The 24,335-nt window shown below is 42.2% G+C and overlaps 1 protein-coding gene across 1 annotated transcript in view; it reads left to right on the forward strand.

Annotated features, from left to right (window-relative positions):
* ATP8A2 (ATPase phospholipid transporting 8A2) overlaps nucleotides 1–2,148 on the forward strand; it is a 213,470-nt gene extending 211,322 nt beyond the window's left edge. Inside the window, exon 34 of the mRNA XM_075143130.1 lies at nucleotides 1,420–2,148. Coding sequence (XP_074999231.1) covers nucleotides 1,420–1,647 — 228 coding nt within the window. The 3' untranslated portion in view covers nucleotides 1,648–2,148. The remainder of the gene's footprint in view (nucleotides 1–1,419) is intronic.
* Nucleotides 2,149–24,335: the final 22,187 nt, after the last annotated feature.

Raw genomic sequence — 24,335 nt, forward strand, 5'->3', positions numbered from 1 at the left:
GCTGGTCAGATCTCCTGGGTGAAACAGTGTGAATAGCAAAATCTGAAAACAAATCTTCCTGCCCACTGTGTCTCTCCAGGAAGGGGCCTATCCTGTATTCTGCTCATTAGCCCAGCAACTTTTAGGGTTGAACAAAATTCCATCTTTCTCAGAGTGCCTAGAAGAGTGTTCTTTCCATCGCCTCTGACATTTTGCCGTATGAATGCTTCTACTGTAAGGCAGCCTCCAGTTGCTCCCAGCTATCTGCCAGTCTGCATTGGTGCTGCAGACTCCTTGCTTGTTTGTTTGAACTGCCTGTGCTGGAGAAAGCTCTCCTTTCCAAGGATCTTCAGTGCTTCCAGAGGAGGAGCAATCTTCTCCTTCCAGAAGTTTGTCTGTCTCACAGCGGGCAGAACACAATACTCAGCCACTTCTTCGGTTCTCAGACATACTGTTCAAAAAGTCAACAAATACAATCATCAAATAGAAAGTATAAAGCTGAGAACTAAACAAACACACTGTGTCCACCACAGCAACCAGTGTGTGAATTCATTCCCATGTTCCTAAACCCATACGCAATTAGTAATTAAGATTTATGCAGGTACTTCTCTGAATTGGAGCCAAAGTCATCAGCCACAGGAGTTGTTGGCATCCAAAAAAGCTGGAGCCAATAATGAGCTCAGTTGCTTGTTACAACTGAAATTACTGATTCCATCCACTGCAGTGTAAAAGTAAAACAGCTTAAATCATCCTGAACAGCAAAATAGTTTGGGTGTGTAGGAAAAATTACTTTAATGCAACTGAAACGAAGTCTGTGCTGGATATGTTCTTGGTCACTTTAATACTACTTTTATTTACTCTGTGAGTCTACAGACTAAAGAACCTGTAAAGGTGTAAACTGCATTGCGTATCTGTAAATCACTTAGGACACCTTTAAAACAAAAAAAGTAAAGCTGACCAGTAGATGTTTATTGTGGTAGTGTATTACACAGCACTGAATCTTCCTCCGTGAAAGGTATGAGTGGGGCACGTGGCTTGTATGCATACACTCTGCCATAAGGAATTTGTCCATGTGAACTTTAACCTGAGCCTTTGAAAATTTCTACCTTGATGTATGTGTTGAATCTGGCATGTGCACAACGGGAAGCAGGAGCTAGATGAGAGAAATCAGAGTTCCAAGGAAAATCTGATGAGTTTTTGGAGCTCCAAGTAAGACGGATTGGCTGAGAAGAACTATCTGTCTGCCCTGTCGTGAGGCAAAGATAAAAGAGGAGAACTGGTTTATGCTGTTTAAACAACCTGTGCTACTGGCTTGAAACCAAGTGCGGTAGACAGGCCTGAGTGAGACCGACAGAGACCTGAACAGAGAATTATCTGTAGGTTAGGTGGACAGAGGAAATGCCCTATGTTGACTCTCCTTCTTTGCCTGCTCCTTGACAGTTCAGTCACCTGGCGGTTTGGGGAAGCATGCTGCTCTGGCTGGTGTTCTTCGGTGTCTACTCGGCCATCTGGCCCACGTTTCCCATCGCACCAGACATGCTGGGGCAGGTCAGTACAAACGCTTGGCTGCACGGTAAGCTGCTCAGCACAGCACCCTGCTGTTGCCAGCGCTGCTGCTTGCTGCTTCCTGAACATTCACACAATGCTTGGAAAGGAATTGTGCTCTAGTAAGAGCACTTGTACTTCATTTTAACCTTTTTTTAATCCCTGCATTCATTTAGCTTAATCTCCTCATTAGAAGAGCTCTTTTTCTACCCAAAAGTGACATCATACGTGATTATATGCACTGCGTATACTATATGACAATTCTCAGTTTGTTTGGATAGCAGTGAGACTGGCTCTTTCATTAGTGGTTTCCTAGTAAGACTTTGTGTGTCTGACAAAATGCCAGGTAGAAATTTAGTTTTTGTTTTGGGGTTTTGGTTTTTTATCATGGGTTCTTTCTCTTCTATATATTTTGCTTTTGTATTGTTCCTTTTTTCCTGCATTCATTTAAAATAAACCAGAATTTACTTGAGAATAGGATGAGATGGTCAGAAGCAGAAGGGAAGGTGATATGTTACTGGCCCCTTTATAATATTAGAGGAATTTTGGATTTGTTCCTTCAGTGTCAGCTGAGTTCCAGGTGGAGAAATTTTCCCTTGGGTGTCATTATCAACCTGTGGTGAGAAGATTGAGTCACGAGCCTGTCAAAATCACTCGAGAGCCTTGTGCGTATTTAAAATAGGGGGTTACCATGAACAATGAAGGACTTAATAAATGTATGGTAAAAAATGATTCTGTAGAAGTGGAACTGCTGTCAAAATGACCAGAAAAAGGTATTTTGTAATAAGTTTAGAGTTTTCTTTAATGCAAAGGTGCTGTTTATGATACAGAAAGAAGGAAAGCAAACTAATAGTTTTAACAAAGAATGTAAGCACATTTAACTCATGTCACCCTTGTGTACTAGAAAATAATAATTAAAAATCCAAGTGCTGGTAAGCCAATTAGAGGTTTTTGAGGTTACTCTCATGTTTGTACTCAACAAGAGCAGTTGGGCATGATTTTGTTACTGTTCTGGCTTAATATATATTTTATTATCTTGTGCTTAAAACACTGGGGATAATGGAGGCTACGGTAGATATTCATGGACAGCTTTTTACAGCAGAGAGTGACAGCTGACGGGCTGGGATCAGCAAGTAAGAGACTGACAGACAAAGCCTCAGTCCTCTGATAGTACTTCATGGTGATCTTTGTTTCACAGCACATACAGCTTCAGTAGCTCTAATTCACATTTTCATATATCAAGCAGAAATTTGACTTGAGTATCATGCAGAGCCACGAACTACTTGTCCTCCACAGCAGACTTGTAGTGCTGCCGTTAACATGTCAGCCTTCTAAAACACAAACAATAAGGTGAGCTGTTCCTTCATACAAGAAGGGTCAGACTATCATCTTTAGCTTGGTGTTGCATTTTTTCTTCAAAAGTAGTTTCCATTCTTTTTAATTGCAACTGCAACAAAATTCGTATTGTGTTAATCATCAACATTTGCTCTGACATAAACCACGGATCTCTGAACAAAAGCTTCATGTTAATAAGGTTTTAGGTTTGCTTCAATATGTGTTTTTAGAAAGTGTTTCTATTTAAACTTTGGTTTTATGCTCTGGTTTTCTGACATTATGACTTGAGAAGTGGTACTTATATCTTGCTGAGATGAAAATAATCTAATGTACTTTTTTAATGGAAAACACATTTACTTTGAGTGTCTAGTCCAGTACTTGTGGAGCTGTGTCCCTGGGTCAGTAATCATCAATCAAAGATGTTAAGGATTGTTCATCATTCTAGAAAGATACTTTTTGAATACAAGCAGTCAGAAATAATCTGTTGTATGGCTTTCAGTGTGTGTATCTATTACAGTTTTCTTTTATTTTTGAGAGAAGGAGCAGCAGTGGAAGATAATAGATTTTTCGTTTCCTTTATCCTTTTCGTAAAATCAAGGAAAGCTCCCAAGGTAAAAGGAACTTGCTTACCACTTGCATTAACTTATACAAAGTCTCTTGATTAATAAGTTGCTGTCGTAAAACTGGCTCATGGTGAAATGAGCTGGGATCGTGCTAGGCTCTAGTCAGTAAAATGAATTGCCTTGCTGCTTCCCAGACTTAAGCTATTCTTTTACTCCTGCTATCTTCTTTTCTGCATTTACAAGTAATCAAGGTATCTTAAAAACAAAATGAGACAGTGAAAAACTTACTTTGTTTTGGTTTTAAATCTAGCTAGTGTGTTTATCTATCTTCAAATAAACTGAACTCCAAAATATTTTAGATCCTCATACTATGCAAATCCAAAAGCACTTGAAGGGAGCTGTTTTTAACTGTAGTACTCATCTAGCTGTGCCAGCCAGGACTTTGTGCCATCAGTAGAAGGCATAGGAGGTGCAAAACATTTTATTCCGTCCATTCATCAAATGTCAGCATGGAGCCTTGCAGACTTTCAAGGCTGTGAAAAGATGCTTTGTTTCTGCTGGGATTTATTAAACCATTTTCACTAAGTATTTCTTTCTTTTGCCCATTATATCTTGAGCATTCTCACAGGGGAAAATAATACCATTTTTTTTCCTCCTTGAGGACAAAGGGAAGCAACTTAGTTATTCTCTGCTGTCAGAGAGTCAACATATTTCTTCTGTTTCCACTACAGTATTCATAATAGAATACATCTAACATAATGAGACAAAACTGTGACAAAATCGCAATAGTCCTTAATAGAAGTTTTCCAATAGTATGACATCTGGTGCTTTGGAAGTAAACTCTCTGGCTGTTTTGGGGGAACCTTTTCAGACACACAAATAATATTTTCCTTTAATAGTATCAGAAGCAATAATGTAAGACCAAGGAAGCCCTCTGATAGCTCTCAGCTTTCCTGAATATTTGTGGTTTTTTAGGAGAAGTTCTTTTTGTATTTGCAGAGAATAGTGACATTGAGAAAAGTCAGTGCCTATTTTTTTGTCTTGCCTTTGGAGCCAGGATACTTGTATGGGAGCTGGGTTTTGAATGAGCACTTCCAGATGACAGCATTTTGTACAATATGTAAATCTTTTCCCACCTTCCAGTAGTTATGACTTACCACCACAGATTGTTGGAAACAAGTAGATGCTTATGCTTTTAAAAAGTGCTGCCCACTTTGATACTTATTAATTAAGAGGTGGTACAGAAATGTGCTGCTCTGAGGCTGCTTTTTTAATTATCCTTTTCCTGAACTTTTGGAGCTTGTGGCTCATAACCTAGCAATATTTTGTTGACCAGCACATTAGCCGTAGTCCTGCCCTCATGCAGTCTTGGGTATTCTGTTTGCCTGGGTGATAGGTATTTGCTCCTCTGGAGGGAACAGTGAGCAATAACATTTGTGCTCATTTCTTGCATATGTGGTAAAAGAGCGGGGCTCTTAATCTGGTTTTGAGAAGTCATACATTGTCATTAATCCAAAGTGCAGGTTAGCAATTTCTAGGTTTTTACACTTTTGCTTTGTGCTGTATGTGGTCATATCTCAGATCTGGGGTTTAAGAGTCATTTTGAGTTTGGAACCCATTATTTTGATCTCAGGATAGCATTAGGAAGCCCTTTCTCATCTGAGGCCTCCAGTTTCTTCGTGGCTGGAGGTATTAAGTTGGAGCTGCTGCACTTCCCAGTTACTTTTGTACAACTGCAGTTGAGAGGAGGTTAATCAAAATCACAATCCAAATAATTGTTGTACCACCAGCTCTGCTTCTGCATAGTGGAAACAGCTACATCTAAGAGCCACTTCCATGCTTTCACAGCTCTAATGGCAGGCTTGCTTTTTGTTTCCTAGTGCTGGCCACATAGAAAAGATATTTCTTTTTTTTCCAGCTAAACTGTCACATGCTTGCTAGGTTATTTGTTTACTTACATAAAGACTTTAAGGAAGCTGTGCATCAGCTTTACCTGGATTAAGGGTGCTTTTTAAAAGATCCCAGTAATCGAGATCTCTGATCCCATGTAATGTGACGGTAGCAGGACTTAGTCATATTAATGGTTTGTCAAGAAAACATCTACCCCCTTTTAGCAAAGCTTCCCATTCTCCCCAAGACAGGTTCATCTTAGCTATTGCAGTAGCTTGTTGGCTTCTGAGGGCGGGAGGTGATCTAGAGGGTCTGATGGGCTCTGGTTGCATGGCCAGTTTAGTAGCTGGCCTTCAGTCTGAAGCTCTCTTAAATCTTGCTGATTCAGTTATTGGTGAAGTGTGTGAGAAACCTGTATGGTTTGGAAGACTTGGAAACAACACAAAAGAAAACCAAAAAATTCTGGAGGCAAGATAATAATCATTATTGTAACGTAATAAACAGGTTTCACATTACTGCTGCTGCAAATCCACACTGAAATACTGACAGCTTAATGTACATTTTCGTGTTTTCCAGCATATTTTTGCCTTTTTCTCTACATTTGAACCTTTTTTCCAGAGGTCTCAGTTGTTGTTCTTTCTTGCTTCTCATATTTCGGCAGTTTGGTGCTAGTTAGAAAATTGGCTCTTCTGATTGTGGTTTGTTTGTCTGCAATGGGTTGCACATTACATTGTGGTGTCAATGTTTTGGTTGGTGGAAATGCTTCATCCAGCTGTTAGGCAGAAATCAGATGTTGCCTGCAGATTGAGGTCCTTAATGCCTGCTGATTGTGTTTGTTTTTATTATTATGCACAGCGGTCTCCATGGCACTTGATGTGGTTTTGGAACTTTTTCTGCCGTTTTGGACTAGGCTCTGAGCAGACAAATTAGACTAATGAAGCATGCATATATTTTTAAGCATCTGTTGAAGGAGTGGGTTGGTTGTTTTTATGAGCCACACATGGCTTTCAGAAATGAATCTCTCACTTCTAGACCTCTGGCGTTGTGTTGTTCTATGTCATACACCAGAAAGATGAAAAAATGGAGATAAATGAAAATAAATATTTTAGTAACTCCTGAATGTAAAAATAATAGATTAACATAGGTTATTTTCTGGAGGCTAACCCCCGCAAAATATGCCACTTTATTTATTTGGCAACTCTGCAAACCTATCCTAATCGAACCTATCCTAAATATTTCTAAAAGATGTCCCAGACTTATTTTTCCTTTGGAATTATTTCGTGAAAGCTTTGAAGCAGGACTGTATATGCAGCTGTGCCCAGCACTGTGCTAGCATTTCTTATATAGAGCATGTGAAAATAGGGTTAAGCCACAAGCACAAAAACTCGTTCTGGTTTGGGAACCGCCAGTGCAGAGCGAGGCAGTCAGCTGGCCTTCAAATTTCTCTGAAGTCTTCATGTGCCCATCTTCGCTTCGGTCTTTATTCCTGCCCTGCAGAAGAACTGTGGCTAGCAGCCTAGTGTGTTAGATGGGTGAGCGATAGGAAAGTGAGTGGAGATAAATGGTTACCTGCAGGTTGTACAAATGGTGCATAGGGTGTTAGCTGGTTTTCCTTCAGTGTTCCAGTGTAACCTGGATGCTAGCCGCGCCGTCTGGCCAACGTCTGTTTGGAGATCAGGTAGCCTTAACAAGTTTAAATGCTGCTCAGTAGCTTAAATAGAAATACAGTGCATGCACACTTCTGTGTAATTGGCAGATTATCCAGATTTATTGGTTTTGGAGTGGGTTATAGTGGTGTCCAGGAACAAGCTCCTTCACTCAGGGTAGAATTATCGTTTCATGGTAATGGACTGTGCTTCAAAAATTGCATCTTTTTTCAATTTAGAGTCCAGGGTTGCTCAATGTCCTTTAAAATTTCCCCAAATCACTTTTTCATATATTTAAAAGTAGCGAAGCCTTGTTGCATGCTCGTGGAAAGATGTTTGGAAGATATCCTATTCAATATTTTCTTAATTAGAAACAGCTGGCCTTTAAATATAGAAAAGCAGCTACTGTATTGTACTAGAGGCAGTGTGTGCTAATACTTATGTCTACAAAAAAAGTCTGTGTTTTGAGCCCCATTGACGAGCAAGGACAAACTAAGAACGTATGACTTGCCATACTGGATCAGAACATTTCTGATGTAGGCTGCGTTCTGCATTAGAAACCCACAAACAACTCTGCAGCGTGGGTTTGTCATGTATGATAAGGGTTTGTGTGCATCTTGGTAAAAGAAAAAACTTTTTTCTGTTGGATAGAGTAACTGGAAAGTGGCTGGACAGTTTTTCTGCCTCTTGCGAAGCGCTTGGCTGCTGTGGCATCTTTTGCAGATGAACTTTGTAGGCTAAGTGTGCTGCGTGGGAGATGGGTAGGGTGAGGGCAACGCGAGAGGCTTCGTAGCCAAGAGATTTGGGTCTGCCTCTGCACGTGTTCATTATTCGGCACTCCTGTCTGTGGCTGTCATACGTAGGAACCAGCCATGTTTTAGGGCAGTGTGAAGGCATCGATCAATATCCTGTTCCTGCATGGCGTTTGTTGCCTAAATGATCTGGCGTGATGACGATGGGCAGGAGAGAGAGGACCTGAAAGTGGAGAGATCAATATGCTGTTTTTCTGTAATCTCTAGGACACAAAGGAAGGAAGGTGGTAGGGTAATTTTGTATGTAAGATGTTTTTTAAAAGAGCATTTAAGCTCATAGCAATGAAGCTGTGGCTCCTTTAGAAAACAAGAGGAGCAACAGATGGGATCTATTCCAGAGGGCAGGAGGTGACTGACTGTGAGTTGGAATTAGTGGTTTTGTAGCTTGCTTTGGTCACACTTAAGTTGCTTTCTTTTCTGATGGATGCAGGAAAGCCCAGATAGCAGATATTTGGGGGTTGATTGGGATGTTGTTTTTCCTTTCATTCCTTGGGGACAGGAGGGTCATGTTATGTTTTTATTTGAATTTACGTATTATAAAGGGGTTTTGTTTGTGGGGGATTTTTTTGTTTGTTTAGCTGAATTAGTGCTCCATGCCACTGTTTCTTTCCTGCACTGGTTGGATTGCATTTTTGCAAGAGACAAGCATAACTATTTCATATGGGAAAATATTTCCAGATCAATTTGAAGCATACCTTTATTCCCTTTCCTCCCTACAGTATACATTTCATGAGATCATTTTTTCCCAATTGTATTATGTCAAAATTTGATCCAAAAAGCCCTGAGGAGTGGAAATGATCTCTCTTATATTGTTCTAAGGCAAACATGGGTACACAGGCTTCAGGAGTAGTGAGGCTGGAAGGAGTGCAGCCCTCCCAAGTACCCTGCCTGCTGCTGTGGGTCAGCTGGTGCAGTCTGTCCCCTTCGGCTTTCCCGTTAACTTGACAGCTGGCGGCAGCGATGGTATCTTGTGCTGCTTCTCTATTGGTGGACGTGGCCGACAAGAAGCAATTCTAATCTGAATGCTGTAAGTTTTGGGAGTGCCTTTGGGTGTCTGCGCGGGAAGTCAAACTGCGCCTATTTGGCTTGTAGAGTGTAATTTCTCATTTGGGTATATGTATCACTTGAGCTGGTATTTCTATACCAGTAACCTTGTCAGAAGGCATAGGAAGGAGACTGTGGAGAAGAATAACAGTTATAACAGTAGTGCTAAGCGGATACACACTTACGCTTCCAGAGAGCTGGATTTTCTTCAGAGTAGTACATGATTCAATAGGATTGATGGGAAACAAGGACAGAGAATAATACAGGTGTTGTCCATAACATAATGCCTGAAGTGTGAAGGAGCCACTCGTGATTATATGTGCCACCATTGGTCTCTGTAGCATAAAACACAACAATGGCAACTCTCGGTAGCTTGATGTTGGGAAGTGAGTTTCTTCCACCCCTAAGACCTGCAGTCTCTTGCCAAGCGTCTTGCAGGGCTCCATCTTGCAGCTCTAGACACGTCTCCCTTTTCTGGTGTATGGCTGAAGGCAATTTGGTGCTTACTGTAGAGTCATAGAATCATAGAATCATACAGGTTGGAAAAGACCTCTAAGATCATCGTGTCCAACCGTCAATCCAACACCACCATGCCCACTACACCATGTCCCTAAGCACCTCATCTACACGTCTTTTAAATACCTCCAGGGATGGTGACTCCACCACTTCCCTGGGCAGCCTGTTCCAAGGCCTGACCACTCTTTCAGTAAAGAAATTTCTCCTAATGTTCAATCTAAACCTCCCTTGGCGCAACTTGAGGCCATTTCCTCTCGTCCTATCGCTTGTTACTTGGGAGAAGAGACCAACACCCACCTCGCTACAACCTCCCTTCAGGCAGTTGTAGAGTGCGATGAGGTCTCCCCTCAGCCTCCTCTTCTCCAGGCTAAACAACCCCAGTTCCCTCAGCCGCTCCTCATCAGACTTGTGCTCCAGGCCCTTCACCAGCTTCGTTGCCCTCCTCTGGACACGCTCCAGCACCTCCATGTCCTTCTTGTAGTGAGGGGCCCAAAACTGAACACAGTATTCGAGGTGCGGCCTCACCAGTGCCGAGTACAGGGGCACGATCACCTCCCTGCTCCTGCTGGCCACACTATTTCTGATACAGGCCAGGATGACGCTGGCCTTCTTGGCCACCTGAGCACACTGCCGGCTCATGTTCAGCCGACTGTCGACCAGCACCCCCAGGTCCTTTTCCTCTGGGCAGCTTTCCAGCCACTCTTCCCCAAGCCTGTAGCGTTGCCTGGGGTTGTTGTGGCCGAAGTGCAGGACCCGGCACTTGGCCTTGTTGAACCTCATACAGTTGGCCTCAGCCCATCGATCCAGCCTGTCCAGGTCCCTCTGCAGAGCCTTCCTACCCTCAAGCAGATCAACACTCCCGCCCAACTTGGTGTTGTCTGCAAACTTACTGAGGGAGCACTCGATCCCCTCGTCCAGATCATTGATGAAGATATTGAACAGGACCGGCCCCAGTACTGAGCCCTGGGGAACACCGCTCGTGACCGGCCGCCAACTGGATTTAACTCCGTTCACCACAACTCTCTGGGCTCGGCCGTCCAGCCAGTTTTTTACCCAGCGAAGAGTGGACCTGTCTAGGCCGTGAGCTGCCAGCTTCTCTAGGAGAATGCTGAGGGAGACAGTGTCAAAGGCCTTACTGAAGTCCAAGTAGACCACATCCACTGCCTTTCCACCATCCACTAGGCGGGTCACCTGGTCATAGAAGGAGATCAGGTTGGTCAAGGAGGATCTGCCTTCCATGAACGCGTGCTGGCTGGGCCTGATCCCCTGGTTGTCCCGGACATGGCTCGTGAGCGCCCTCAAAACCAACCGCTCCATGATCTTCCCCGGCACCGAGGTCAGGCTGACCGGTCTGTAGTTCCCCGGATCCTCCTTCCGGCCCTTCTTGTAGATGGGAGTCACATTGGCGAGCCTCCAGTCGTCCGGGACCTCCCCAGTTAACCAGGACTGCTGGTAAATGATGGAGAGCGGCTCGGCAAGCTCCTCCGCCAGCTCCCTCAGTACCCTCGGGTGGATCCCATCCGGCCCCATAGACTTGTGAACGTCCAGGTGGCATAGCAGGTCATGAACTTCATCCTCTTGAATTATGGGGGGTTTATCCTGCTCGTCGTCCCTGTCTTCCAGCTCAGGGGGCTGAGTACCCTGAGGATAACCACTCTGACTACTAAAGACTGAGGCAAAGAAGGCGTTGAGTACCTCAGCCTTTTCCTCGTCCTTGGCGGCAACGTTCCCCCCCACATCCAATAGAGGATGGAGATTCTCCTTGGCTCTCCTTTTGTCATTAACGTACTTATAAAAGCATTTTTTGTTGTCTCTCACGACAGTGGCCAGGTTGAGTTCTAGCCGGGCTTTTGCCTTTCTAATTTCCTCTCTGCACGACCTAACGCGATCCCTGTACTCTTCCTGAGTTGCCTGCCCCTTCCTCCACAAGTGATAAACTCTCCTTTTTTCCCTGAGTCCCAGCCAGAGCTCCCCGTTCAGCCAGGCCGGTCGCCTTCCCCGCCCGTTCTTCTTGCGGCACATGGGGACAGCCTGCTCCTGCACCTTTAAGACTTCCTTCTTGAAGAGCGTCCAGCCTTCCTGGACCCCTTTGCCCTTCAGGACTGTCTCCCAAGGGACCCTCTCGACCAGTGTCCTGAGCAGGCCAAAGTCTGCCCGCCGGAAGTCCATGGTAGCGGAGTCAACCAGCTAATGCAGAGAAAGCTTGGTCAGTAGTATTGTCAACACAAAAAAAAAGACAAGTAAGTGTAAACATCCTTCCTCTATACTTTATAGCATGGAGTGTTTTTTGGAGGATGCTGGGGGAGGAGAAGGAAGGATTCAGTACAGTGGCTGAACTGTAGAATAAATGTTAGAATTGACCCAAAATGTCGGGTTTTGTTTTCAATAAATCAGCCCAAATTCATGGTGTCAAACAGCATTTCTCATTTCTCTGAAGCTACTTCTTACCACTTCTTACCCTGTTTCAGCAGTTGGGAGATGCCAATTCATTTCAGAGAAATGAACCAGAACAATATTATATGCAAACTTATTTCTTTAATCTCATTCTCTAAAGTGAGGGATTCATTTAGAGTGAAATCGTGCGTTCCAATAATTTCTCATTTTCAGCAGTTTTCTGGGAAGGAAGAGGATGAACACCTCCCAGCCATCAGTTCCCCCTGTAATAGTCTGTGAGCTGCACCCAGTACTGAGTGAAGGAAATGCTGAGGGAGTGCGCGAGAGGGCAAGGAATATAAAGGGTAGAATGAAGAAACATTGGCTTTCAAAATTTCCATGCCATACTCAATTCATTGCTTGCCATTGCATGGGTGTGCAAAATGTGTGAGTGACTAGAAGATAAGCAATATGGTTAGCAGAGTGTAATTTTAGACTTTACAAAAAATGACTATTGCCTTTGCAAGGACTTCTTCTGTGCAATATTTTGAAGAAAGCATCTGTTTTAGTAAACATCTAAAGCGGTGGGGGTTTTATTTTTTATTAGTCCTGTGGTTCCTGTATCTATGTAAACTGTTGCTTGCAGTGTTTATCCAACAGTGTATGTGCATACACTAGAACAGCCAATGTTTGGCATTTCATTTTCACTTGTGGAAGAAATATTCTTGTTATGGGGTTCTGAGAGAATTTGTAAGAGAGATGTACCAAAAAGGGATATTTTTAGGCTATTTCTATTTCAGAGAAGCATAAAAAGTAACCACTTCAAGCTTTGCTTCAGCAGAAGCTGCATTCAGGGAAGACCTTTCCAAATTCAAGTTTCTCCACTCTAATGTACAGAAGTCAAAGGAAGTGATGATGAATTTCTTTGATATGTAATACAGATTACTTTCATTGTGCTTTTATAAAATTGGATGCCAATATAAAAAGAAATTTTAAAAAATGGAGGAGGGAGAAGTGAGCATATGGAGTAACAAGATTAGGTATCTGGTGGGGAGCGGAACAACAGAAAATAAGGCTCTGTCAAATAGTTTTCCTTAGGTGCTTTTAAAAAGTGCTGTTGTCATTTGGGGTTAGGGAAAATCTCGTTGACCTGATGGGTGTCACCACTACTGTTCATTCAGAATATATGTGAAGAGCAGTTGAACTCCTGAATCGCTGGCATCATCACACAGACCAAAAGATATATGAAAGGCAGCCACAAAGTCCAAAATGTTTTCCAAGGACCCAATAAACATTTAGTGGCAAGTGTATTTGATTTCAACTGTGTGTAAGGGAGAAAATATTACTGAGGGGTGGGACTGAGAGGGAGCTTTTAATTGAAATTACTGGCTGGTTTTAGAGCTGGGACTGTGAAGAGTTAGGTGTGTTCTGGTCTTTTGATGTTAGAAGTCAGAAAAATAAGCGTTTATCGTGCTTTTACTGTGCAAGCAAGCAGAATTGTTTTAAAGCCATAGATATTCTGCATCAGCTTCTAATGAAAGTGGCCTGCAAGGACTCAAATTTAGCCAAGTGCTGGCTGTCACAGGCAAGACAAAGTAAATTATGACCTGTAGTGGATCTGGATACTGGGATTTATTTCAGAACCAGAGAGATTAGCACTCTTACCCTACTTGATAATTCTCATTCGCTTTCTCCTACCATGGCGTTATGTTCCCTAGGTCTCAACTTCCCTTCCCTGCAGGGAGGTTGCTGCTGGCCTGGGAAAACTGGGCAGAGAGTTGGGTTGGTTCCTGGTGTGCCATTGCTGTCAGTGTTGACCACCCACAAGTGTTACTGGTCAAGGTCCCTGGCTATTCCCCAGCATTCATCTCTATGCATGTCCCTGTTCTCTGGGATCTTCTGCCACTTCCAGGATCTTTCCTGCAGCCAGCATCTTCTTTCCAGAGCCCCCATTTTTTCCAAGACAATCACTTCTTTTCATGGACCTTTGGTTTTGGCATGGAACCCCAAGTGCTTGGTTTTCCTCATCTAAATAGTCTGTATGCAGAAGCACAACATAATCAGCCTTGTAGTTGGGGGTGATGTCTCATATGTCTTTATTAGTCAGAAGATTCAGGACATGCAAGGTCTGTTTAGTCTAAATGTTATCAAAATTTACAACCAGCCTATACCAGTGGCAGCTAGAGCAGGCGTCTGCTTGAGAGTTCAAACTTTCAATTTTGGACACTCAAAGATGCACATACACCCTCCCCCAGTTGTTTGCTGCCTTCACACTTCAAGCTACTTTTTACAATGGGGTGTCAAGCAGTTTTGTATGTATTGGCTTCTGATATGCAGAATTGTATTGTTGTATATGCAGAAGAGAATTGACATGTGCCTCAGAATCAGTCTTACATTCTCCAGAAGGAATAAGTTTTTCAGGAGAGGCTCATCTTGGGATGATCCTTGGAACTCCTCCCATCCCAGAGTGCCTGCCTGTTGTATGATCGTGGTGAGGAGCTGTGTCTCACACAGTCAATCCTACTGGTTTTACTGGAACTACTTGAATAGTTTCTATTCCTGGGGGTTGCAAACTCAGGTCCATAGAATTTGTTGTGGTTTCAATCACAAGTCCTGGAATACATCGTTTTCTTGTTGAAATATTAACGATCTTGTTAGTCTTGTTTAGGGGAAGGAAAATCCTCACCATGAATCAGCCTAACTGGATAGATATGGTCTTGTGGGAACTTCATGAGAGAATGCTCTTCCCAGAAAGCCAAACTGCTGTGTGCCAAGCAATCTGTTTTCTTCCTGTAGATCTAGTGGTTTAAAGTGTTGCTGAAATGTTCGTGTCCATGATGGTTGTGAAGTGCTGATGTAGCAAATGTATTTGTCATTAAAGGTTTAGTTCCTTTTCTCCCACACTCTTCTAGTAGAAGTATATGGCTTTTGTTCTAAGGCTTTCAAGCCTCATGTAACATACACAGTATGTGAGAGATACACACTGTACAGGGTGATAGAGGGGAGAATGGGCTTTGTTAGTTACATGGGTGTGAATATTTGGAGAAATATTTTTATGCTCTCTCTCTGACATAACGTGGGAAACGCTGCATCGGTCTGGTTAGTGGCATAACAGGAGCTTCCTGTATGTGATGTGTCCGTACAGCTTGTTAATGTTGGGACCCCTTATGCTGTGGATGCGGAATTTCAGATTTCTGAGAGCAGAAATGGACTGGACACCTATGTAGAAAGGATTTACTAAATATAGCATGTGAATGTTAACAACTGTAGATATGTTGTAGCATCAGCTGTTCTCATCTGTTGCATCGGAGCCCTTTCCGAGGTTGGGTCTTTTTTAAGTGATTAAACTGGAAGCTTGTTGCTAAACTGACAAACTTGGATTGAACAGAGCAAATAAGTTTAAGTGAACCTTCTGGATACTCATTAAGGGGATCCTGGGCTTTCCATAAAGTAGGCTGTAAGCAGATATGTACAAGTTTATCAGCTCAAATGGGAGATACAATGTGTCTGCAATTACTTTTTAAACCAGAATCACTTTAAATTACTTTTTAAACCAGAATCACTTTAGATACTGCTTTAAGACAAACTACAAGAGGGGTTGTGTGAGAGAAAGAAATGTCAAGAGGGGCGAAGAGAAACAAGAGCTGTGGAGGACATTGCCTGAGTTAAATTATGCTCATTAATTCAATTTGAGGCAGGAATGTGTGTAAATAAACCCTGGCAGCTGCAGCAGCTCTCATTTCTGCAGGGCTTTGGCAGGAATGCAGGGGCCAATGGACGTGAAATCCTGGCGCTCTTTTGAGAAATTGCAGGCAGACATCTCTGCAGCCGGGAGAAAGAACAATCCAAGATTTACTGAAAAGACGTAATCACTTTAAGCGGACTTGAAGAGTGTGGAGTTTCAGACATGCAGATTTGGAGGTAAAATTAGTACAGCCAAAAACCAAGTCATTGAAAAACCATGGGACTTACCTAATTCTCCTGGGTTAATGGCATTACTCACTTTCCAAATGTCCAGCCTCAAAATGGAGCATGAGAATTGTAGCTGTACGATTCAGTGTCTTTAGAGTAACCCGAGTCTGGGTTTTCACAAGCAATTGTCTATAGGTAGTGTAACTGTTTGTGCTATGTACAGAAAGTCAGACGTACTGGCCACACATATATCTGTGTCCTGAGGAGTTTAGTCTTTGGTCCTTTTCCTGATATTGGATCCCCTGATATTGGATATAAGTCCTACAATTGGCCCTCACCCCCCTCTTCCCAAATATTCAGCGGACAGCTATCTCAATGGGTGCTGCAGAGCTGAGGATGGGAGAGGGGCAACAGCTACAACAGTTAACAAGTGACGGATGGATTCTCAGATCAGTGGATTTTTCAGTTGTGGTTTTCTAGTAGTAGCAGTTGCTATTTGTCTGAAACTGTTTTGAATCAGCTTGATATATCAATGTTATGTAAAAAATAAATTTTAAAAAAAGTGAACAGTCCCTAACCAAGGAAGAATCTTTGGTTTTGCTGGTTTTAATCTAGAATGTTAAATAAGAATGTCATCTAGAGCTAAAGCAGTTTGAATTTTAAAGGCAGCCAGACGAACATTTTAATAACTGTATTTGAGGTAACTATTAATTGATTATATTTTACCAAACACTTGAAAACTGGTAGTTACTTTACTGATATGTGAAAAAGCAAGATTTTTTTCCTCAAATGAAAACCAACTTCAGCCTAGGTCCCCTGTTCTACAGATTTTGGTTTTTATCTCAATTCCATTGTCTTCAAATATTTACAGATCTGAAAAATTCTTAAAAGAGTGCTGGCAAGGGAGCCTGTGTGAAAATGGGACCTAGTAAGGTCAAACTGTAGAGCAGAAGCTGCAAATGGAAGAACTTGACGTTAGCAGTAATAATAATGCTTAGTAATTGGATGTTCATTGGGTTTTGGAGTAGCTTCTTTGCTTTGCACATTAGATAAATTAGTGCGTATATACAAAAATGCGTATATATTTAATTGTAACTTTTTAAATGTAACGAAGTTTGTCAATAGCACTTCCAAATTTTAAAGTAACTTTCTTAAATAGCACTTTGAAAGATGTGTGTACTCTGACTTTACCGCTGTCTTTTTCTGTTGGATGTAGTACAGGCACCTATGTATGGCTGGGATAAACCAGGAGGCACTCAGGGAGTTTCATGAACAAGCAGATTAATTGCTCAAATTCTGAACTGGCCGCTATTTTGTTAAATAGCTGTGTCTCAGTAGGAGAAGCAGAGCTGCATTAAATACAATGACCAACATGTCGTAAGTTTTTCTTACTGCTCTGTGAGGGAAGAACACATGGACAAACTAGAAATTTTTGTCTTACTGAATTTGGAGCACTGATGGACATTTGGAAAAGTAGGTCATAAAAACAGGGAACTGGGAAAAGGCAGCCCAGCAGTCAAATAAGGATAGACCCAGTCACACATAACACTTGCATTAATTTTGTTGAAAGTGGCATAAAAACAACAGCGTGCAGAAGTTTACTGGTCCTTCAGACAATTTTATTACAAGCTTGTCATAAATCTGTATCTTTCAGTATGGAAATTACCTGCCTGAGCAGTGGTGATCAAAACTCTGGGCAAACTGCTGAGACTTCTAGTACATTATTTTATGCTAACCCTTTTCTTAAGCTATTGTTTACATACAGTGTTATTTTTGCCCCTTTCAGCCCAGCCCACCCTCGACACTACTAGCTTCAAACATCTAATGTGAGATTTAGCAATAGAAGAGCAGCAAGATCTGCTCACACCTGCTGTCTTTTCAATAGCTGCCTCTGGGTCAGTAGCCTCTGGCTGGCTTTGCAGTTCTTGGGAAACTTGAATTTTAATCATTTGCTCCTGTCAAGAGCAGTGTAAGGAACGCTCTTTCCTCAGTCTCAGTACAGTGAGCCTGAACACACGCGTGCAGGTCCCCTGGAAGTTTCTGCTTGCTGCTAGCTTTGGCTGGAATAAAATCAGTTGTGATTTATATTCTGCCTCTTGTGGGCTTCCCTGGTGATATACAGAGAGGCATCCAGTGTTTAAAATCTGCACACAGCTCACCTCATGGCGTGGTTGCTTCCCTCCAGCTTCGCTACACATTGCTGCCCAGATATGTACAGCCAGCACCCTGACATATATCCCTGCATAGGTGCCCTTGGGTGCAGCAGCATTCGTTCCAATTCACAACAGCTGCTGCCCACGCTGCCTGCTTTTTGTGTATGCTCAGAAGCATGCAGTGCTTCAAAACATCATTTCTGTCAATGCATGTGCATCTTTTTGTAGGTAATATTTTCTGTTTATTTGTCATATGTCTTGGATTTACACCGTTTCCTCTCTGGCTGCTCAGAGACAGCTGAGGAGCAGCTTTTGCAGCTTCAGGTTTGACTCCTTTTCTCTTCAGCTGGCTCCTTGCAGGGCCCCTGAGCTGTGCAGGGCTGGCAGCCGCAGTCCTGCTTCCCGCTCGTTGGCTGGGCCCCCTGCACCTGTTCAATTAACCACCTCGAGGAAGGTCCCACCCGGTGAAAGCTGCTCCCTTGCCCCAGACTGTGCAGTGCATATTCTAGTAGGGCTTCAAAACAACAGAAACGACTTGAGGGAGAAATTTTGTGAGCAGTCCAGCAGTCACAGCAGGGGATTGAAGGGCATTTTCCAAAGTGCCCTCAATTAATTAGTGTTGCTGCGGCTAAAGACTTACTGGAGCCCAGGTACAGCATTGTGTGCCAACACTGCAGGGAAGGCCCTGAAGAGTCCGAGTTCTTTGCTTTATATTTGATTCCTTCCATTTTCCTCTTTCTTCCGAAGAGACTCAACTAGGACAGGAGTCATGGCCTCACTGAAAGGGAATTTATCACAGTAGAATACATTACTGAGTTAGAGCCCTTTCTCCCTGCTTAACTACTGCTGGCCGTTTGTGTAATCTGTTAAACAGTTTGGAAAGTTTTAAACATCTGTGCCAGAACTCAGCTATGAAGCATAAAAAGCAGCTAGTGCTGTCTTAAGCTGAAAAATCAATTTGATAGTCTAAAATGTGGCTGCATTGCTGTGCTGTGGTCATCACAGTGACTTGCAGAGCCCTTCTTTGCCACACCTGCACTCTGCCGTTAGGATTTAGCATTCCAAAGCCCGATAAGCCTCCTATGGTCTGCCTGTTTTGGGGATTTTTATTTATTAAATCAGACATCTAAAGAGGTTTCCTCTGCGCAATGTTTTTTCCAAATGTGGAACTTCTTCCTTCCAATCTATACTGGCCAGCATCTCAAATTAAGTGACTTTTTTTAGCCTTGAGCCAGTGATAGGTTTGGAATCTGTCTTAAGGTTATAAAGCAAGAAGCTGAAGTTTATAGCAATGGAGAAGGAAGAGATTCTTATCTCACACATGGGCCAATATATGCTTTCTATCACATAGTGTTATCAAATATGCTGTTTAAAACATTTGATAGGGGTGTTTTTAATCAAATTAATTCCATTAAGAATAGTTTCATATCTGCCAGGGAAGGTGGATGCTTTTGTTGTTGGAGCCTGAGGCGGGAAGGCTGAGAGGGTGGGAATGTTAGTGTGTTAAAGTAATTATTGCTGTGATTTTATAGACTAATAGGTTATGACCTTTCTCTACCTCTCACTGGAAAGCTGGGGATTTCCCTCTCTGTGGTAATCTGAATCTCCTATTGTTGAATTCTTACGGTGAAAAGGTCCCAAATGGATGTCAGCTTTCCTGTAGAATCTTGCTGTGGGTTTGAGCAGTGTCCCTGTAAGGCTTGAGTGGGTTTTAATGTGACTTTAATTATGCTGTCCTATGTATGCTTTACAATATGATGGCTACTATAATTTCGTATTTGCTTTCAAACAATAGCTTGCAGTATTGTGTAATTTCTTTCATGACTTGGGTACTTGTGTCGTGTTTGATAGTGCTACTTATTGTGCTGTGTGCAAGATGATATATTCTTGAAATCTTTTGGGGGGGGGGGAATACAGTTACAATTCATACACACTAAATATGCCAAACTGAATACTAGAACATAGGATAATCATGGAAATTTGGTAATTTTAAGCCCATCTAAATTAGCTTTCTAGCCCACTGCATCATCTCCTGAAATCAAAGAAATTATGCAGTACAGAGCTGCCATCTAAATTATTAAAATATGTTCCTTGGAGAAGAGATATGTTCATATATAAGTCTAACTCAATATTTATTGGATTTTCTGGTAGTGGGAACTGAGTAAATAGACAAGAACGGGGGGGGGAATTACAAGGGGCTATATGCCAATGATCAGGTGGTTAAAAAGAAACCCTTGTGATGAATAAGATTTCTGTTTAAGAAATATGTATGCAACATTTTAATGACAGTATTGAAATTTTGTACTTCAGCTGTATAATACTCTTCCTGTAGAGAAACTTCACGGGTGCTAGTTCAAGGTCATTTTTTTCCTTGGCTGTGCCATTTCCCAGCCTTGAACTACTTGAACTGCTGCTTCAATTCCCAGTTATTTTCCCATCCATCTGTTGTCTACCCATTTGTCAGTGTTGATTTCCATGTATTCCCTGCCACTTTATGCAAGATCTTTAAAGGAACGAAAAATCAAGATCTGATGTAGCCACTCTATCTTCTTTTCTGCCATCAGCAGCGTTCAGGATTGTTCTCGTCTGCTTCTTCCAGCAGTCCCATTCTCCAAAAAAACACGTTGTTTGCTGCTTCTCAAACTCTTTTGCATCCATTCACCTTCTTCTATGCAATAAGCTATTGGTTTCTTCTGACATCTAGCAAATAACACTGGTTTTCCTACCTGCCTCACAAAATACTCTCCCACATCCTTTTTTCCTATTGTCTCTTTAGTCACTGTAACGTTGGTAGCCCTTTGTACAGTTTCCACTTCTCTTCAACCAGGACTGTCTTCAGTCCAGTTCCTCCATCTTGTTATCACAGACTGGCACCTTCTTGACTAATTCTCAAGCCACTAGCTTTTTTTGTCTCTGTGTTTGGACAATGCTGGTATCATCTTCCTTGTAGAAGCCACTTCTTGTCCCAAGCTATCATGCTAGTGTCTTATCACCTCAGTTCCTATGGGAAAGAAACCTGATCATACACAGCAAGTTGTAGTTATCTTTTAATTATACAAGACACTGCTGAGAGAAAGCGAAGTAGGTCCTGACAAGAGCATCCCAGCAGAATAGTGACAGAGTAATGGATAGAGCAGAAGTCTGCTAAAAACTATTGACTTTGAGTCTTTTTAAGCAGCATGGAATGCACATGGCAGATACCACTGCGATACAGGGAACTAGTTCTATTAGTAGTCCATGGTCACAGGTACCCTGCAGCATCATGCTAACATTTTCCTGTTACACAGTCTGATTCAGGAAAAGCAGTGCAATGGATTTTAAAATATTATTTCTCTGTACTTAATTTTGTAAAATACATGCTAGACAGTTCTTCATGCAGATACATGGTTGACAAGTACTTATATGTAGTGTTCAAAATAGATGTGCAACTGTGACATCTTACTAGTAGTCTTCACCCGTATGTGGGTATAAATATGTGTATGTAAAACTTTATCAAGGGGAAAAGTACATCAAAAGGGTTAAGAACCCATAGAAGAGATTAAGGATCAAATGGCTCTGCAGAGGAAGAGGGAACTCAAGACTGAATAATGCTGTGAGCTTTCTTGGAACAGAGCGCTGCCAGCTGCTGTTATAATCCCATCACTCTCAACAGGCACACAGCGAGTCTGGGACAGTCGCGTCTCCGAATTCAGTATTAAATGAGCTACTTTTGAAGCTGGCATGCAGGGTTATGTCATCCGCTTGATGAAGTGGCCTGTAGTGTGCATCCTTACACATCTGTAACCACTTAGGAATGCCCATAAAGTTTTCCAAACTGTTACAAACAAAAGGATGAACAAGAGTAGAGAAAGGATAGGGGAGGGTGAACACTGTGGATTTTATAGTGAGTAAGCTTCCAGTCCAGAAGACAGTAAATAACTTTGGAGGAGAGACTTCTGCTCTGACTAAGCACTTTGCGCTTTTTTTTTCCCTGGAAGTTAATCTCTTTAATACTGTGTCACTGGATCTCCCTTTGCATGGCTTGTGCTGAGCAGACATCTGGACATATGCCTCTTACAGATGGCATGCAAACTGAGCACAGTAGCAGTAGATGCAGAATATGATGTTCGTACAGTTGTTGGTCTTCTCACAGTTATACTGGGCTAAGCTGAGAGATGTAGGTAGTGACAGAAGTAGGTAAGTGAACACCTGAAGAGTTTACACCTTCTTTTTGAAAATCACTTCTCACCTACTTGATTTTTTTCCCTTCTCCACCCCTCATTTTCTCTCTGCGTTCCTTTGCTCAGAAGAGATCAGGAAACAGGTTGCTGTTTCCCATCACACTTGAATTACAGTAGCTAGTTTAAGAAGTATAAGACAGAGGCCTGCCCATTATTCAAAACTTGCAGGCCCCACTTGAACTTCCATGGGGATCATGGTCCACCTCAGTGCAGCAAAGTGTAATGTAGAAAGCACTAGTGCAGAGTAAAGAATTTAAGAAAAAGTTTGTACTTTTAGGCAGGCCCTAATAGTTTTACTGAAACTGCTCCAGTGTATATTAGATCAGACTGTAACACTGACTAGATCAATATCACTTTTCCAAGAGTCAATAACAGATTGTTTTCTTGATGCTGAATCCTTTAATTCCAGTGTGGCACCTAAGGGTCTACATCGGGAACTGCTAGCAAGTTGAGGGGCCTTCAACAAAGCTGTGAAAGGGGATCTGGCACTCACACCATCCTCCTCTCCTGTAAAACCGTAAGCCCTGCTTCCATCTGAGGTGCCAGCCTCCTCCTGAAGTGTTTCATGCCCTGACAAAGAGTCCCCTTCCCTTTGCAGTACAGGTACAAAAGCAACTTTCTGGTCTGACGGGAGCCATCCTGGGTCTCCACATGCATGGGCTGAACTCTGCCAGCATCCTGTGTGCCAAAATTTCTCTCATTCTGACTCGCAATCAGTCAAGAGCAAGGATGTAGTCTAGCACCCAGCTGCCCCTGTCCATTCTAAATACACCTATTCTTTTTAAAATAGTAGAATGGAAGGGATTAATTTTAAAAGGGGATTCAGGGCATTATTCCCTGAGGAAAAATAGGGTTTTAACTCAGACTTGCAAATGCATCTTAGAGTTAACAAGCATTTTTGTATGCCCTTGTGTCTGTTGCTAAAAGCTGTGCTCTTTCTATGCTAATTATCGCCTTCCTTGATTACTCGAAACTCCTCTGTTTTGATATCCCTAATTCCCAAATCATACTTTCAATCTTTCCAAGCTTCAGCAGCTCAAATGCTCTTTCTAGGCCATTAATCAGACCCTGCATCATTTCAAATTCCTCCTCAAGCTCCTCATGCGCTGTTTCTAGTGTTGCCAACTTACTACAAGCAATGTGAGCTCAGGAGGCTGTAGGAGTGGGAGAAAATTTGCAGTATACCCCTTCTGCTTTCATATGCTCTGAAAATCGAGTAAATCTCCCACTGATGTACTATAGCATGAAGGAAATTGCTCTGTTCTTTGGGCAAGGATCCAGTATCTTCACAGTTGTTAGTGATAGACATTGAATGTATATACGTGTCTCAACCTTTTCTGTTATTTGGTGTTACTTTGGGCAGGTGACCCATTTAACACATAAGACAAGCTTTTAAGGGTGGCTTCAAGCCATGCTAGGAATAAAACCTGTTTGTATAAATAGAGATAGAGAAAAAATGTTCTTTACCATACTGCCTAATGAAGAAACAGCCTATACTGTAGGCTTAGTTTAATCCACACTAGTGTCATAATGCTTTGCATTCACTCAACACATAAGATGGTTTAAAATTAGTGCTAGTGTCTCTGTGCTAGTATAGAAGCCCACTTTCACTTCCCTAATATCCCATATCAAGTGCTATTGTGTTTTGTTTCACTCCCTGGTAATGTTAGTACGGAATACCCTGCTGGTGCCCCCTGAGTTAATCGGTGCCAGTATACCTGAGATGTGAGATTAAGCAACTGAAATGGTGGAGGAAGGTACTTCAAGCTTGTTGGCATCTTAATTTAGCAACATAGATGAATCTTTCCCATCTGCTCCCACCTTCTATGGCAGACCTATTAGTGTGCTAGGTCCTGTTTGCAGTTTCTTAAGCTTCCTTTTGTGTTACAGAAGGCTGACAGTTCTTCAAAGCGTAGAATGTTTGGTGTTAACCTCCAGGCACTTTGCAGTCCTGGCTTTCGTTAGGCCTTCTCATAAGCAGTTCTGCAGCAGGGCACAGCAGGTTGCTGTATGTGATAAATTTTGTCATTGTTGTTTGTTGCTTCTTCAGGAGAGAGTCTGAAATAAGAACACAGACTTTATTTAAATTTTATTTGTCTTTGAACTGACTCTTAATTTTATAAATGATCTTCCTGTATTGCTACCCTTTTATTTCTTGCTGCTCACCACTAAGGTCATAAGTATTTTATATTTAGTTTTATAGCTTCTGAAGCTGAATAGTTAGTCCATCCTAGTTCTTCCTAACCTTTCTGGGGCTTAATTTTGTATTAGGAACAATTTTATAAGAAGGAAAAGAATATATTGTGCGGAACATATGTCATAGACAGAATCTACACTCCTTTCTTTC

Source organism: Calonectris borealis, chromosome 1, assembly GCF_964195595.1.
Source record: "Calonectris borealis chromosome 1, bCalBor7.hap1.2, whole genome shotgun sequence".
In the NCBI taxonomy this organism is placed as follows: domain Eukaryota; kingdom Metazoa; phylum Chordata; class Aves; order Procellariiformes; family Procellariidae; genus Calonectris; species Calonectris borealis.